At 33.1% G+C, this 17,744-nt stretch overlaps 1 protein-coding gene and 1 pseudogene across 2 annotated transcripts; one reads left to right on the forward strand and one right to left on the reverse strand.

Moving 5' to 3' along the window:
* Positions 1–407: 407 nt before the first annotated feature.
* LOC129870035 (uncharacterized) lies at positions 408–9,967 on the forward strand. 2 transcript variants are annotated; one of them, XM_055944614.1, is made up of 9 exons: positions 408–718; positions 792–927; positions 1,493–2,790; positions 3,227–4,301; positions 4,437–4,728; positions 5,400–5,530; positions 5,626–6,398; positions 7,975–8,087; positions 9,381–9,967. In XM_055944614.1, exons 1-9 carry the CDS (start codon positions 647–649, stop codon positions 9,670–9,672), a joined length of 4,182 nt encoding a protein of 1,393 aa, XP_055800589.1. In that variant the 5' UTR covers positions 408–646; the 3' UTR covers positions 9,673–9,967. The 2 variants fall into 2 exon arrangements, with proteins under 2 accessions (XP_055800589.1, XP_055800588.1); XM_055944613.1 differs by having other exon boundaries at positions 3,227–4,728.
* A 392-nt stretch (positions 9,968–10,359) lies between these two features.
* Positions 10,360–17,629, reverse strand: LOC129905032 (tetrahydroberberine oxidase-like; annotated as a pseudogene).
* Between the last annotated feature and the right edge of the window lie 115 nt (positions 17,630–17,744).

Raw genomic sequence — 17,744 nt, forward strand, 5'->3', positions numbered from 1 at the left:
ATTATAAGTTAATAAAAGTGTAAATATCTATAAATCCTAAAAAACCCTCTCTTCCAATTTCCAACCTTGTTTGTGGCTAGGTAATTGGAGAGTTTACTTTGTTTTTCTATCTTTCATGATGATAGCTCCTCAGGCTTGTTTTTGAATACATTTGTAGTGGCTGACTAAGAGCGGATTGACTTATACTTTTTTTATTTTTTTTGAATGTTTAACTAGTTAATTTAAAATTATATTATGCTTAAAATAAGCTTCAAAAAATAATTAAATTTATTTGATTTAACTTATTTAAAATAACTAATAAATTTAAAAAATTAAATTAAATAATTTTAACTTATTTTTTTTTAACTTATAAACTATTTTAGAGCATATGCTGTTTTTCCTTGGTTGATTGATAACCGTGCGAGTTGAGCAGCCCTCAGTGATAGCGTTGGACCTGACCCTGTTTGATGTCCGCTGGATGATAAAACCCGAACCGACTTGATATTCATATACCTGTGTGCGTCCACTTCTCTAATAGGGTTTAGTGAAGGGGTTTTAAGTTAGCTGTAATGATGGTTGAGTGAACCTTCTCAATTCTAGGGTTTAGCCGAGGTAGTTTCCATGTGTAGGCATAAGTTTATCGAGATTATTGATTTTAAGCTAATATATGTATGAAGGAACATCAATGGCGAATGATGTAATGATTAAAGAAGACCTTACAAATCCCTGCTGCATTGCTGTAAGTATTCAGGTTTAACGTTTCTATTTGCTTCTTCTGTTGATTTTTGGCTGATTTTGGATTGTCTTTGCAGTGGAAAGACAAGTACAGCAAATTGAAAGACAGCTACACAAAGCTTGAAGATCGAAGAAATGCTCTTCGTAAAGGTCTCTCCATTTACGAGGAACAAGTCTCCAAAATCCAGGCAGAAAATTTGTCTCTGAGGAAAGGTATAGTTACTTTCACTTTAGATTCACGTCACCTTTAATTTCTGAATACAAGATTTTCGAGTATTAACTTAGAAGGAGAAGAATTGAGAAATTCTTAAAAAATTATAAAATAAAAATAAGTAAAAGCACTGGAATTTAATGTCTAGGAGGTTGGCCATACCAGCCTGCGTGGTGAATTAGTCCAGGTGTGCAAGTTCGCTGGGACTTCTTTCAGGATAAAGAAATGCTACCAGTACTTTGACTATACACCGGCTGCCTGTTGAATTTTCAAGGTGCCTGGAAGGTGGCTCAGTCACCTCATTAAGAAAGTGCCTAGGAATTTAAACACGTCATCTTGATTGGTGTCATAGAAACTTAGTGCGTACCTACATACTAAACCAGCGACAATACTGTATAGTTAGAAGCTTACATTCTTTCGTCTTGTTTATCTTTAGTAGTGAGATCTTGTTGATTGCATGCCTTGTTTCTTGTCAGAGACATACATTGATTTGACACTGTATTTTGTTTGATTTCTTGGAACTGACACACATTGGGTTGCTGCTATATTTTGTTTGATTCTTTCCAGATCTCGGGGATGAAAAAGTTAGGGCAAACAATGAAAAGGAGGAAAAGGTAAAGGAATCTGCTTCAAGAGTTTCTTTAGAGAGCGAAGTTGCTGGGTTGAAGAATGAGATTCTTTCCTTGAAGAAAAAACTGGTGGCTGATGATGGAGGTAGAGAAATTAGAGAGCTTAAGGAGCATCTCTCGGAGAGGGAAACAAAGGTAAATGAACTGAAGGAGCTTGTTGAGAAAGAACGAGTGAGAGCAGAGTCAGAGAAAAAGAAGGCTGATCTAGAGAGGAAAAAGGTGGACGACTTGAGGACAAAATTGAGGGGTGAAAAAACAAGGGCTGATGAAGAGAGGAGACTTGCTGATGCTGAAAGGAAAAGAGCAGAAGTAAATAGGCTTAATTTGGAAAATCTGAAGAAGGAAGCTGATCAAGTGAAATCGAAGTTAGCTTTGGTGACTTTGGAGTTTGAAGATGCTAAGAAGAAGCTGGAGGTAGAAAGAGAAAACACATCTAAAGAGAGAAAACGTGCAGATGCAGCAGGGATGAAAAATGTAGAGCAAAAAAAGATTGCAGAAGCCAACCGCAAAATGGCCATGGATGAAAAGAGTCGTGCTACTGCTCTATTTCGGCAGTTGGAACAGGATAGACAAAAGATTGATAATTTGAAGAAGGAGATTGGTGAGCTCATGGCATCTGGTAAAATGGTTAACATTGTTTCTAGTGAAGGGACTACTGTAGGAACTGCTCAATTATCATCTGAACTTGATCCAGAGGCAGTGGATAGAGATGTTACCATGTTAGATGTTGCTCTGAATTCTGATGCAGCCCAAAGAAAGCTCCAGGAAATGGAACATAAGGTGGTGGTTGAGAAAAAGCGTGTTAAATCAGAGATGAAAAAAGTGGAAAAGCAAAGAAAGGCTGCAGAAGCATATAAAAAGAAGGCATCCGAAGAAAAAGATCATGCTGATCAGCTATCTGAAGTGGTTAAAAATTACACAAAACAGGTTGAAGAACTGCAGAAGGAAATTAAAAAGCTAATTTCTGCAAGGTCATTAGTTGATTGCCCTCTTCACGCGGCTGATTGTAATGTGCATGTTGAAACTGGTAAAGTTAAGCTGTTGAAGAAGCAATTGAAGTTTGAAAAGAAGCAGGTGAAGCATGCCAAAAAAGTAGCTAAGTTTGAAAAAACTCATAATAATGTTATACAACAGCAACATCTTCTTAGCATAAAGCAGGAGGTTGTTCATTTCTTAAGACGTCTAAATATGTTGGATGGTTGCTTCTTTCAAGGCGGTGAGCATGAGCTGGAAAAGGTTTGTTTCTCTCGTGCTTGGTATCGCTAAAGCTCTTATATAGTAATGAAGGTGTTTTTGATAAAGTTTTCCCAAGAAACCTTGGGGGAAGTATGCATTTTATTTGGAATTTTTTTACCAGAACTCGAGTTGGTAGAAACAGAAATGGACTGTTTGAACAATTAGCTTAACATTTTTCAATAATTTGTTGAACTTTGTTAAAATTGCTTTTTTGACTATTTTTGAAGTCATGCACACTCTTGCAGAATGTTCAGAAACTTTTGAAAGTAGTATATGATATGTTCACAAGAGCTCACTCCTCTATACCTGCTCCATTTTCACATAAACACCCATTTAATTTATTTTTGGGTTGTCTTTATTCCTTCAATTCCTTTGATTAAATTGATGCAAACTATGTTTCTATGGTTTCTGATGATGTGATCTTCATGCTGTGCAGGTTTGCAGCGTCAACTTGAAAAACTGTTATTCTGGTTTGAAAGCTTGTGATACGCACTATCATCTTGGAAATGATTCGGTGCAGTTAGCTGCTGTTGTGTCTGATCCGTCCAAGCAAATCATAAAATGTAGTGAACCTTCGCTTCCTATATGTGGAGGGAACAACCCTGGATCAATATCAGGTATTAACTCTAAATTGGAGCCTTTGCTTAGAGGTTCCAACAAAAAAGTGTTACAGAGTTCTGCCATGAATTCCAGTTCAGCATCTTTTTCTGATAGGCTATTGGTGGGCTCACAGGAAAGATGTGCTTCTCTCACAACATCAGCTAAATCAACTGAAGGAAAATTGGACATAGAACCGACCATATCAAGTTTATCTGGAGATGCAAGAAAAAAATGCAACGAGAATGTTGTAGCGATTGCTGAAAGTAATGTCAAGAGTCCTATCAGTTGTATTTATACTGAGAGGAGAGCCTCAAATCATAAGAGGATGAGCAGATCTAGTGATGCCATTGAATATAATGGAAACTTAAATTCCGAGGGTAACAAGTGGCAAAGACAGCTGTCACAAAAAATCTCTTTACATGATGGTATGTTAAATAGTAGAACAGATAGACTTCGTGATGAGAAAAAACATTCGGTAGCTGACATGCAACATGACTCGTTCAGCGAACATTTTAGATCTACCAAGAAGAGAAAAACATCCTGTGAACTAGGCCCACAGCTTTTAAACGGTAATAGTGTGGCAAAGACAAAGTTTGACAGTTCTGCTGTCAATTCTGATGTCTGTACACATCCATCTCCAAATGTCTATAACCTTCCAGAAACTGCCCAGGATTGCAAGGATGGGGAAGAAGATGATCTGGGAGATATTGATGAACTTGTCAGTGGTGATTATATAAAGCTTCTCAATTTGGATAATGATACAGATGAAGAGTCTTATCGTCGAGCAATTGAAATGCCTTTATCGCCTACACTTCCTGAGATTCAGTACCATAACAGTATGGCACTTGTCCCGATTAACACACCTTTATGCGAGGGATTCTCTAATGCAAGGGGGTCTGTGGCTTCATCAGGTAATTTTGATGTCATCAATGAGGAAATCAATTCTAACCAGTTAAAACACCCTACCACTGATCCTCCGAAAAAATCATCATTACCTGAGAAAAAAGATCAAGCTGATTCATCTAAGAGATTAAACCTTGACACAGCTTGCAAGTTATCCTGCAGTTCCTATTCAGATACATTGGAAGCATTGTTCAGGTCAGACCTAGCTGCTCCTGCTAGTGAGGAGTTGCAGATTTCATTGGAAAGGAGAGTCGTTTCATTACAGGATGAGTTTGCCACGTATTGTGTCATCTTTTCAAATAACAATGATGAGAACAGCATTTCAAGTGTTTACCGTGCTACCAGCCGTTGTCTTGCTCAATGCTCAGCATCATCAGATACTTCTTTTAGGAGTATTCTGGTCACTCTTTTGAATCTTCAAGAAATTTCAAACGAGTAAGCTAAGCTATTCTATTTTGAGTTGGGTTTCATGCTTACTTTGCATTAGACATACCAAAATTTTGTCCCTCTATACAATATTTTTTTTCCAAGGATTTCCACCTATACTTTGTTCTTCATTTATCAATATGACATAAGCAAACTTCTCTTTGCTTTATTTTTTAACTTCTAAGGGCCTGTTTGGAAAGCTACTTGGTAATTGGATTTGAGTGTAATTGGGTGCAATTACACAGCTTGACCTATAATTGGAAAGCACTTGTTCTTTTGGGACATGTTGATTTTGATCAGAGAGGATGATTTACAACATGAAAACAAAATCACTTGTTATTATTGAAAATAGGAGGTTGTGATGATAATGCATGGAGGTTTATGTAATTTTTTTGATAGATTATACTGGATTGGTTTTTCTAATCTATTTTCTAGATGCCTTATTTCATATAGCGATCTGGAGTGTTTGCATATTTTAAGCTGTTTGCATGAGTTTAAGATGCTTTCGGCCAAATTGTCATTCTTAGGCATGTAGGATGTTCTTAGTTTATGTGCATTAGTCTCGTCCTTGTCCATATCAAGTGTTATGCCTATGCTTCATTAACTAGCGAATGTTTTCAAATTTGATAAGTTGATAATGAAACAGGAGCTAACATTTTATCCCTTGCCACTTTTTTCAGGGAGAAGACATGTGTCTTCTTTTCACTCTTACTGCTCTACATTTCTGATACTGCAACGAGAGCCTTTGGAGATGATTGGGAGAGAGACCTGATCCTTTTCATAAATTCTGTTGCTCAGCACATATATACAGGTTCCTGGCCTTTTTTTTGTCTATTTAAATTAAGATGTTTCCTGGAAAATTTTACCGTGTATATACTAGCAACTCCTAATCTTCCATATTTGCAGAACTCTCACGTGAAGATATGAGAAGAGTACTTGTGGAATCTTGCAACTTGTATGATGTACTTTCTCTTATGGAGGATTTTCTTTTGCATGGTAAATTGCTGGTGCATTCTGTAAGTTCTGATTCAAAGCTTGCATCCAATTCAGTAATCAATCTTATTTTGGATGGTCGTAGTATAAGCTTGTGCAAGCAACCAGCTCCTACTCAGTTGTTGCTAACTGGAGGAATTTTGCTAGCATCAGTATGTGCCGCGGTTGACCATATCGGTTTTGTTTGTGAGGCTTCCTGCAACATTTTAAGGACTCTGAGATCTGATGCTCTAGATATTCTTCATATATTTGCCTATCTATGTGGTTCTAAATATATTACCCTCAAAGAGTATGGCTTAGCTATGACTGTGGTGAAGTCATTGGTGATGCTTCTTCACAATAATAGATCATCTCCTAATCCTCTTTCCTGTGTTGCATCTACGGTTGAGTCTTTGTCTAAGATTTGTTCAGGTAGTAAGTGCCCATTTTCAAAGAGTGCAGCTTCCATGGATGCTGTTGCATCCTTACTCTTGAATAGTCTTGAGAGTTATTCTTGCTCTGCTGTGGGGTTGGATTTGATGGAGTCATTGAACTCATCAAGACATGGAATCAAATGTGATGGAAGGAAAACTGAGGAATCCACAGATAATGTAGTAGATCTAGTCCAGTCAGCCTATGTTACTTTGGGGGATTCAAGCCAGTTCATTGATACCCTTGCATTGGTGGAGCTTGTTGCAGGTTTCATGGTATGATTCTTATTTTATTCGTGTATTCTGTAATCTTGTGAATTTCTATCCTCTTTCTTGTTTCTCTTTTATTTCTCCTGATCTAGGTCTAAAGAAAGTACGAATATTTGAGAGCTATTATAGGATATTCCTTGAATGAATGGTATTGCTATATCAGGACACAGTGTCATTTCTTTTATAAATTTAAAAAGTTCTTGCTGAATATATTAGCAATAGTTAGTGACTTAACACTCCCAAAAAATTCTTATCTCAAGGTAATGGTAAGTACTTTTGCATACTACTGGTTTCTCTGTGACTTGTTAATTTTAATAAAATTATGTTACATCTAAAGAAAAAACATAATTTCGAGTATTTCTGTCCTTAATCCTTTTGCTTGGAGAAGTTTGCAGAAAGGTTATTCAAATGAATAGTATGTTCTTTTGTGCATTCTTATAGAATGTTTCAACATTTTGCACATTGTCTTCCATCATTTTCTAGTATCCATATTTAGGAGCCCCACTTGCAAGGGGAGAGCCAAAATCTGTTCGTTATTGTTCATTCAGTAGGATGCAGATTTCTTAAAAGTAATTACCACACCATTTCTTATTGTTGAAGGTGGAAAAGGAGTAACACTTTCTTAAAAGTAATTACTGCACTATTTTGGCGCGGGAGTTTGAATTCACTCTAATTCCTATTATCTCAAAATGAGATACTAATATTACAAACACGTTAACTTAATATGGTGCTTTTGCATCCTGGACTTTGTATTTGCTGAAGGATGGAAAATCAGAAAGAAAATACAAATGGATTTCATTTAAAAATCAAAATGTGTTACGGTGAATCTTATTAGGAATTACACCATTTAATTGGGTAGGAGTTATATTTCATCCCCTTTTAATGTTCTCTCTTAATTCTCATGCAATTTATCTCTATACTTAGTTCGTTGCAGTTTATTTTGGGTTTGAAAGGTGTACTTCTCCCGTAGTTTCTTGTCCTTCTATTTCTGTTACTATTTGCTGTCTCGTGTCTTCGATTATCACACTTTCTGTTGTAGTTACTGTTTTTTTCCTTCAGAATGCTTTGTCATGCTTTTTATAGTATTTTGCCATGATTTCTTCACTTCTGTTATTTCTTTTTCGATTTCCTTTGATATGCATCAGAAATAATCTCTCTACCTTCCAATTTTCAAGGTAGGGGTAAGGTCTGCGTACACTCTACCCTCTCCAAACTCTACTTGTGGGATTACACTGGATATGTTGTTGACTAGGTTGCATGGATGTGAAATTTTCTCAACTGATTCGTCAAGTGGAAATTTATGGGGAGCAATTGATGTCCACCCAAATTCTTAACTCTTTTAACTCCTATATTGTTGTATTTAAATCTTCGTTATGCTCACTCCATCTTTTGTTGGATCTTTTTCTCAATGGAGGATGTTGGAGAATCTTTTTCCTTTTAAAATATTATCTGGCATAATTCTCTTACTCGGTTCCTAGTGGGCAATGGGGGTAGTGGTTCTGGGTAGGTAATTATTTTCCTGCTTTTAGTTCATTTATGAGGAGTTTCTGCCTAATTCTGTCATATTTGATCTCCCAAGCAGAGCTGGGATTGGATGTTTGACAAAATTGCCTGTCCACTATTGAATCTATTGGAATATTGTTCAACAGAGCACAATGCTGCTGCTATTACTACTCTTCTTGGCCAACTTGGAAGGTAACTGACCAAATATGTTAAATTATTTTCAGCGTTTATCTTGTACATAGTGCTTAAGTCTTAAATGGGGAAATACGAGAGGGAGCTCTATTAGCATTTTGATTGTTGTTTGATGGCCTGATCTGCATACTTGTGTTTTTACCATTTTCTGAACTTATATGATGTGTTCATTTTCTTTGGGAATCTTTGAAGCAGCATATTAACTAAGGTAATATTGTTTTGAACCAAATCATTGCATTTCTTATGGGATAATATCCTGATTCTTAATTATTTCTCCCTATCCTGAAGTTTTTCCATAGTTCAATATAAGTGGCATTGCTGATATTGGATGCATTTATAAGTTTTTGTTTGGCCATCCAGAAATCTTTTCGACCAGTTTATCCATCCATACATGTATATGTTGGCAGTTACGTACTCTGATTGATCATAGTCCATCTGCTCATGGAACCATACAGAGTCAAATTGTTTCCCCAACCGTTTCCACATTGGTGGTCTATGCTATAACACTCATGCAAATAAGAACTTTAATGGACACTATTGGCCTGATCTCTTTTAGACTTACACTAACCTCAAAGTTTCATTGATTTGGTACACAGAATTTGCATAAAACTATTCTATGTCCAGAGGCGTTGCCAATGGAGAAAAGCTTTAAGACATGGCTATGGACATTAACAGGGAATGATAATGTTAAATAGACGTATCTGTAGATAGTTTACTTATATTATATTGTTACATATCGATAAAATTAGGTTTTTATTACCTTATAGTCAGTGACATGAGTTAGAACTCTGAGGGGGTGCTTGGAAAAGTCTTCTAGGCGTACAGAGATGATTGAACAAACTCATTCTGCATTTGCTACAGATTATCAACTCCTTACCAGCAATAGAAAAGATGAAACTTCACATAGCAGTTGGGTATCTGAATTTCCTTTTGTATGCATGATTTTACAACCAGCTTTTGAATTGAAATTGACTGGGAATAGAGTTGGAATACCACAAGTCACTTTTCTGTTTGGGGCATTTGATTATTTTAGAACTAGGTACCATGTTTTAAGTTGTGTGAATGAGTAGAGATGCTGGTCACAATCATCAGTTAGTTGGATGAAATAAATTGACCTTTGGATGGAGGGCTACTTATTATGACCTCAATGCTTCCATCTCTTAATTGTATTTATTTGATAGGCATCTCTTAAGTGTGTTTGTGTTTATGTTTATAGCGGCATTTCACTTGGATTTTTTTTGGTTTTATTTCAGTTCATGCTAAAATGAGATTTTATATATGATATTTCTACAGGTGTGGACTTAAAGCTTTTGGATATGAAGATGTTAGGATTCAGAGATTAAGAAGCTCTTTCTGTGCATTACTTTCGCAATGCGACTCCAAAAGAATGGGTCTCCACCTCCAGTTCTCCATTGGAGTTGCTTTAATTGGCCTAATTCCTCTTAGGTTTGAGGAACTTGTTTGTAGTAACATTGAAGTTGCACCAGCTGCAAATCCATGTGATCCAACTGATTGCCTAAGAAAGTGGTTCGCCTTATTGAGCAGCGAGCAGCGGTTATTCTTCAAGGCTCGTATATTCTGCTAGTTGCCGAAGGGAGAATGTGCAAGGCTGACAAACAAAATTTTGGGGGAGAGCAATAGTTGAAATATTGCCCATTTGTGTCTTTGTGGATGTAGATAATTAGCAGTACTCGAGGAGTTGTACAGAAAAAGGCGTTTTTTTTTTCTATTTTTGGTCGACCTTTGCCATTTCTGCTTTTGGATATTACCGGGGATTGTTGGGCAATGCCTTTGTTCCAATTGTTAACATTTTGTACAATGGTTGGACTTGGGCAACATTTTTTGCAATGCCAATAATATTATCCATCCAAAATTTCATATATGATTGACATTTTGGGCTTAAGTTTGTTGCTCTGGCTTTTCAACGAGGTACACGGACATTTCATGAAAAAAAAAAGTAAAACTGGAAAATCTCAAGTCATTGGACAAGCGTATTTTAATATTCATTTGAAGAGGAAAACTGCATGCATCGATTGACGAGCTTATTTAATAATAGCACACTATATTTTGTCTTATTGAAGATGATTATATTAGTTAAACTAGCATTGTTGAGGGATTATTTTTCTGTCTTATTAATTCTTTTTTACTTTGTTTCTTTTTTTTATTATTTTATAAAATTATCCACATTTGCAAGTTAATTAAAAATTGTTCATATGGGAAAAGCAAAGGAGAAACTTGAAAATCTTTCAGTTTATGTCTAAATTTAAAAGAGTTATGGAGCAAGAGGTGGAATACTTTGCTCATTCCTGAAGTAATTTGCTGGATCAACAGTATATTTCACCCTGGCCAATTTCTCAAAGTTTCCTTTGAAATACATTTCACCCCAACTCCTTGCTTTTGAGTATTTCTCATTTCCAATTAGTGTTGTTCCCAAATCCAAATCCCTTGTATTTACATATGCTGTTCTTGGGTTAGAAACAAATTTCCCCATGTCATCATAAACACCATTAACCCAATCAAATTTTATCTTTTCTACAGTTTGGTTTGGATGATGCCAGAGTGCAAAATATTGTAGGTTATAGAGAACTCCTTTTCTATGTGGAAACGGAATTGCATCCTCTAATATTTCATTCATTTTTCCACCATGAGGAGTGAAAATGACAAGTCCATCTCCCGTACTTTTGAAGACATTCCATAACCCTTGTAATGCTTTTTCTGATAGAGGCTTTGTGACATAGTCCGATTTGGTATTGTAAAATGTGAGTCTCTTGTCCTTATTCCTTTCTAACAAATCTTCAATTCTTGAATCTTTCCTATAACTATCTATCCTTATTGTTGAATTAATCCAGCTCATCTTTTCACAATCTCTAGACTTTAATTCTCCTAAGATGGCTCCCCCCCCCCCCTCCCCTCCTAAATATAACGAGTTAAATGAAGCTTGTATGGATGGTCTCCCTAAAGAGTCCCTTTTAGGGTTTATGTTTATTCTTAGGAAAAGCTCCTCAAGGAATTCTTCCATTACTAGGTTTTGCCATTTTTGGACAAGCTTCGCTGCACCTTCCTCCTGAGTTCGAACCACCGTGAAGAGAGTGACCATGGGTGGAACCTCCACTAATTGTAACTTCCAAGATAGAACCACCCTGAAACTAGCTGCTCCACCACCTCGGATTACCCAGAATACGTCTTCTCCCATCCCTTTCCTATCCAAAATTGTGCCATTAATGTTGATGATTGTGGCATCGATCACATTATCCGCTGCCAAGCCGTATTTTCTCATTAACGGTCCTTGTCCACCACCACTAATATGGCCTCCAACACCAACAGAGGGACAAGTTCCAGCTGGGAAAGCTAGGGTATTGCTCTTATTACCAATGTTGTAGTAAAGTTCCCCTAAGGTAGCTCCAGCTTCTACCCATGCAGTCTTTTATTGAACGTCGATATCGATGTTACGGAGGTTGGATAGGTCAACTAGGCAATAGGGCTTGTGAGAAATGTAAGAAAGGCCTTCATAGTCATGTCCACCACTTCTAATTCGAGTCTCAAATCCTGATTTCTTTGCAACAAATCATGGCAGCTCGAACTTGTTCTTTTTTTTTTCTGGGACAATTATGTAGTTTGGTTTGGGGACATTAGAATTGTTGAACCAAATAAAATTTTGTTCCTTCTTTCCTTATTGAATTCAGTTAGAAATTTATTCACACGAAATTCATAGAACCTAATACCATTACCATTAATACCCTTATTAATTCAAACAAATTAATGCTAATCTTTTACTTTTTTTTTTTTTGCTTATTTCTTGCTTTTGATTTGGCGTAATTAATAAAAAAAGAACCTTCAATTCCATTAATTTACTTGTGTGTAGTGTGTTGCGTGCATGAAAGAATAAATAGTAGTCGCGGATGACATAGGCACGTAATCAATGTACTATTGACGTTATATCATAATAAAGGTGTTAAGGGCCCACTAATTTGTTTTGTCCACCAATTTACAGGGCTGGGTTGGGCCGATCTTGCCCTTTCTGGGCCGGGCTGGTTTGGTCCCAACGATGCCCTAATGTCAGATGACCCAGCCCATGATCCATTAAGGGTATAGTGGCTGGACTGGATTGGATCCATTGGGCTTGAATTTATTTTTTTTGTAAAGTTTTTTGTATTCAAAAATTTGAGTCAATCATCAATATAATGTATCGTTATCTACTTAATTTAGAATTAATTATAATAATTTATATACTTAAAATATTTAATATTATACTTATATTATATTACATATATGCTTACAATATATATCAAATGTAATCATAATATACTATCTATTATAATGATATACTTACATTAAATTATATATACGAACAATGTATACCAAATATAATTACAATATACTATCTACTATATGATATACTTACATTATATTATATATATATATACTTACAGTGTATATCAAATATACTCACAATATACTATCTATTATAATAATATACTTACATTATATATTATATATATACTTACAAAGTAACCAAATATACTCACAATATACTATCTATTATAATATACTCACAATATACTATCTACTATAGTGATATGGTTACATTATACTATATATATCTACTATGTATATCAAATATACTAACATTATACTATACATTATAGTGATATACTTATATTATATTACATATATACTTCATACTTATATTATATTACATATATACTTATAATGTATACCAAATATAATCTCAATATACTATATATTATAATGATATACTTACATTATACTATATATATATATTTACAATGTATATCAAATATACTCACAATATACTATCTATTATAATAATATACTTACATTATATATTATATGTATACTTACAAAGTATACAAATATACTCACAATATGCTATCTATTATAATGATATAGTTACATTATATATTATATATATACGAATAATGCATACCAACTATAATCACAATATACTGTCTATTATTGTGATATACTTTCATTATACTATATATACTTACAATGTATATCTAATATACTCACAATATACTATCTATTATATTATATATACTTATAATGTATATCAAATATACTCACAATATATTATCTATTATAATATACTCACAATATACTATTTATTATAATGATATAGTTACATTATACTATATATAGTTACAATGTATATCTAATATACTCACAATATACTATCTATTATAGTGATATTCTCACAATATATTATCTATTATAATTCTATACTTACATTATATTATATATTTATATATACTTATAAAGTATATCAAATATACTCACAATATACTATCTATTATAATTATATTTTTTCAAGTATTGAAATCGTATAGTGGCTACAAATTTAATCTTCAATATATGATTATGAAATTATTTGTATATAATAAATTATAATTTCTACAAATGTTATAGTGACTACAAATTATTTAATTGAATCATTCGAAATTTATGAATAAAAAATTAAGAAATACAAAGACTAAATGAGTCTTTGACTTTATTAATATATTGATAAGATTTAAAATAGATAAAATTTTAGAAAATGATGGCTCGTCAGAAGGACGAGATAGATGAACAATATAACTAGGGATAGAATTATCAAGTAAATCGATATAATGATCATCTAATGTTTGAATATGATCATTTGTATCACTCATCGCCTTAAACATACTAGGTTCTTTATCTTTTTCAATTTCTATAGAATTATATATAAGGCGAACACATTCAAACATAGTACTAAATTTCATATACGGATTTAACATAGCACCAATTAAATAAATAAGAGGAATAGAAAAAAAATATTTTTAAAATTTTTCTATCATTTCATCGACAACTTTTTTGTGATCATCTTTCTTTTTATATTCCATAAGCAATACAGAAATTTCGGCTAAATAAGCTAAAATATTAGAAATAGTAGGATAATAAGCATAAAAAAATTCAAAAGTAGCCAAATAATATTTTTCTAAAAATATAACAACATCATTAATTTTAGTCTAATCTGATTCTTCCAACATAACTTCGAAAATTTTATATTTATATTGATTAAAAGTTGTAGTTGTAAGGGTTTATAAATATTGCAAGTCTTTGAAAAATCATAAGTAGAATTCCACCTAATCTCAATTTCTTCGGGCATTAATCTTGGTATAAGATTATTTTTTCCGTATTTTCTTTTAAATTCTTTAAGTCTAGCTTTTCTATTATTTTTTTGAATAAAACCAACTGCATGCCTAATTTTTTCAATTGTTGGCTCCAAAAATATAAAGTCCATATTTTACAATTTAATTATCTATATGATAAGCACATCTAATATGAAAAATATCTTCAAAATAATGTCATACTAAACTAGTTTTTTTTCTTTCTTTTACAGGTCGTGGATGAAGATTAACAATTCTAGATTGAGCATTACCTATATCTATATCAGGACTAGTTGATGTAACATTCACATCATCATTATTATCTTACTCTATTTCTACTTTAAATTCATTTGGTTCTTCTATACCATAAGTTTTTTGATATTCATTTTCATTCATATCACATGCACCTACATCTATTTCTCCAAATTCACTAGGTGATGCTTCAGACATACGAGAATAATTTCTACTTATTCTACCTCTACTGAAAATATTTTTTTCTTACTATCACTACCTTCGTCGGAACACAAAACTTTAACACTTTTACCTATATTTTTTAATCTATCTATTATGCAAATTAAAAGAATAGAAATTATAAATACAAAAATTAAATATTTAAATATACTAGAATTAATTTATAAAATAAAAGCAAGAGAAGGAACGATTATAGCAAATTGCCGGAATCAAAAAAAGAATCGTAAAATTGATGAAATGTTGAACACTTGAAAGTTTAAAACTTTCACTTGATGTTGTTAATTGTAAAAAATAATAAAAAAATAATATCATTTTAAGAGAAAATTGAGAAATTGAGAGAATTAGATGATTGTAGGTATTTATAGAAAAAAAATTGATTAATAAAATCTTTTTTTTTTCAAAAAAATGCCATTTTGGCCACTTTTCAAAAAATGGTTGTTGGGCCAACGAGCACTTTCTGAAAAGTGGCCCAACAGATCTGTTATTAATTTTAAAAAAAGAAAAATTTTCTTACCGGGCAGTGGATCGATGGGTTGCTACCGATTCCTTAGCGGGCTAGTCTTACCGGTCTGGACCAAAAAATGCACCAAACTGGCCTAATTTTTTTTTGGGGTGAACCGTTACCCGGTCCGGTCCCTATCATGTCAGGCCCTTAATTGGCCGATCTTAATCGGCCGGGAGCTGGGCCACTCGGCCCATTTGATACCCTTATAACATACTACACTTTTGAATTTATTTTTGCTTCTGAAGCGTTTTCTATTTTTAAAAAAATTATAAATAAAATTAACTTTGAGGACAAGGCTTATTTTATTGATAAATTACTTAAATAGTATAGTATATATTATTAATTACGAGTTATAGTACATGTTTTAAATTTACCAAAAATAGCAATATTTTTTTTTACCCAAAATAGTAAAAAAAAGAAGCATTTTTCTCTTTCTTCCCCCCTCTCTCCTTCTTCTCTTTTTTCTTTTTTGGTTTTTTTCTCTTTCTCCTTCTTTTAAAAATAATAATTAATTATTCTAATTTAAAACTAAATTTTAAATTGAATATTACGGAATTGATGATTTTACCACTTTTAAAATGAAATGATTTTTTAATGTTAATACATATATAATGCATTTCTAACCTAATAAAAAGAAATAAATATAAATGATAATTGTAGTACATTTTGAATTCAATATATTATACATATTATATACATGTTTCAATGTACGTGGTGAATACATAATTAAAATATTTTTAATACAATTATATATTCCGTTAATAACAGAAAAAAACAAAAAATAATTATAATAAATTTTTAATTCAATATATTATACTTAAAATGTGGTGAATATGCAATTAAAATATTTTTGATACAAATGTATTACAAGTATTATGTGTGAATTTAAAATATTTTGGTACTATTTAAATTAGTTTTAAATCAGGATAATTAATTATTATTTTTAAAAGAGGGATAAAGAGAAAGAGAAAGATGGAAAAAAGGGTAAGTTAAATAAATCTCATAGTGCTAAAACCCAACTACATTTTATTCCTACTTTTTTCTTAATTCCGAAAAAACCTAATTTTTAAAGCCATCCGGATATATAAGTTTTGATACATAGCCTTCCAGGCTATTACATTATTTAAGAAAATAAAACATAAAAATCTAATTAAATCCCATAATACACGCTATCACATAATTCAAACTGATAATCCGCCCTATTCCAGTCTCATTGCAAATGTCCTCTAAAATTGATGCAATGTGAGTACACAACTCCCTCAAACCTCACTAAACCTGTGGGGTTTAAACATAGTAAATGATCACCCGTAGGGTTAATTTTTAGGATAAATAGGAAACCTTTTTTTTTATAATGGGGTAAAAGGGAATTACTATAGAAATTTTAGTAATTGTCAAGTCATCCTTGCAAATGATGTTCATACAATCATTAAACTATTAACATAAAACTACATAACTTAAACTATAAAGATCCCCAAACAAACCCGATCAATTTCAAATTAATTTACTCATATCTTCCACTTCATATAACATTCTTTCCATCTTAGGATACTCCGATATGTTTGACACTATTCCATTTATATGAAACTTCCAGCAGTTCAAGTCCATTAAATAATTCAAATTTAAAAACTTGATGTGATGTTTTCCTTATCAAAATATTTTTTTGAGAAAATTCACATTTTATAAACAAAATACACCAATGATGTATTTCAGTAGTAATTACGTCACGAGTTTACAGTAAGCAAAACAAAAGATGTCTATCACATATATCCTCCTAAACTATCTAAAAAATGAGTAATATCCTCCACCTTTTTGGGGAGTACATAGTTACACCAAAAATAAAATGCAATTCAATTTCAAACTCTGGAAAGTGATGCTTTTGTTTTCCAAGCATCTCTGGTTAGTTTCCTTCTATATTGTCCACCATATGCAAGCAAGGACAATCTTCTATCTCTCCTTGTAACCTGACATATTTCTTTCTCTATTCTATGTTAGAGCTTCTGAGGTGTGCCTTGGGATGGACCAATTGATACCCCTCAAGTTAAAAAATACCTGCCACAATTTCTATTGTCACTCTACAACAGTTGAAGAGATGGTTTGTTGTCTCTCTTACCCTTTCACAAAAAAACACCTGAAACATAATTGTCTCCTTTATTCATTAGATTTTCCTGAGTTAGTACTACTAGCTTGACTACCAACCAGGTGAAACAAGCTACCTTGTGAGGTATTATAACTTTCCATATCATCTTCCAAGGCCATGGTAAGAGCATTGTAGCTGGCCTATCAAGGTCTCTGTAAGCTGATTTTACTGTGAATTTCCCATTTTTGTCCTTCAGCCATTGCAGACTGTCTTCATTTGTGTTGAGGTTATTTGCCTGCTCCAAAGAATTGTAGAAATCTATTAGATTGTCTATCTCCATCCTTGGTTGACCCTAACATCTGCTACTGCTGCCTGCTTCTGTTGTTCACCTTATAGATCATATGGTACAACTGTTTCAAGGGATATTGACCAACCAAACATCATTCCAGAATGAT

Source organism: Solanum dulcamara, chromosome 10 (assembly GCF_947179165.1).
Source record: "Solanum dulcamara chromosome 10, daSolDulc1.2, whole genome shotgun sequence".
Taxonomy (NCBI): Eukaryota; Viridiplantae; Streptophyta; class Magnoliopsida; order Solanales; family Solanaceae; genus Solanum; species Solanum dulcamara.

What these genes read in the sequence shown, in the direction of transcription:
- LOC129870035 (XM_055944613.1), top strand. Translation starts at nt 647, where the DNA reads ATGTATGAAGGAACATCAATGGCGAATGATGTAATGATTAAAGAAGAC. An exon ending in GTGAGCATGAGCTGGAAAAG is followed by an intron (nt 2,791 to 3,226) that starts GTTTGTTTCTCT and finishes CATGCTGTGCAG; the next exon opens with GTTTGCAGCGTCAACTTGAA. An exon ending in TGCTCAGCACATATATACAG is followed by an intron (nt 5,531 to 5,625) that starts GTTCCTGGCCTT and finishes CCATATTTGCAG; the next exon opens with AACTCTCACGTGAAGATATG.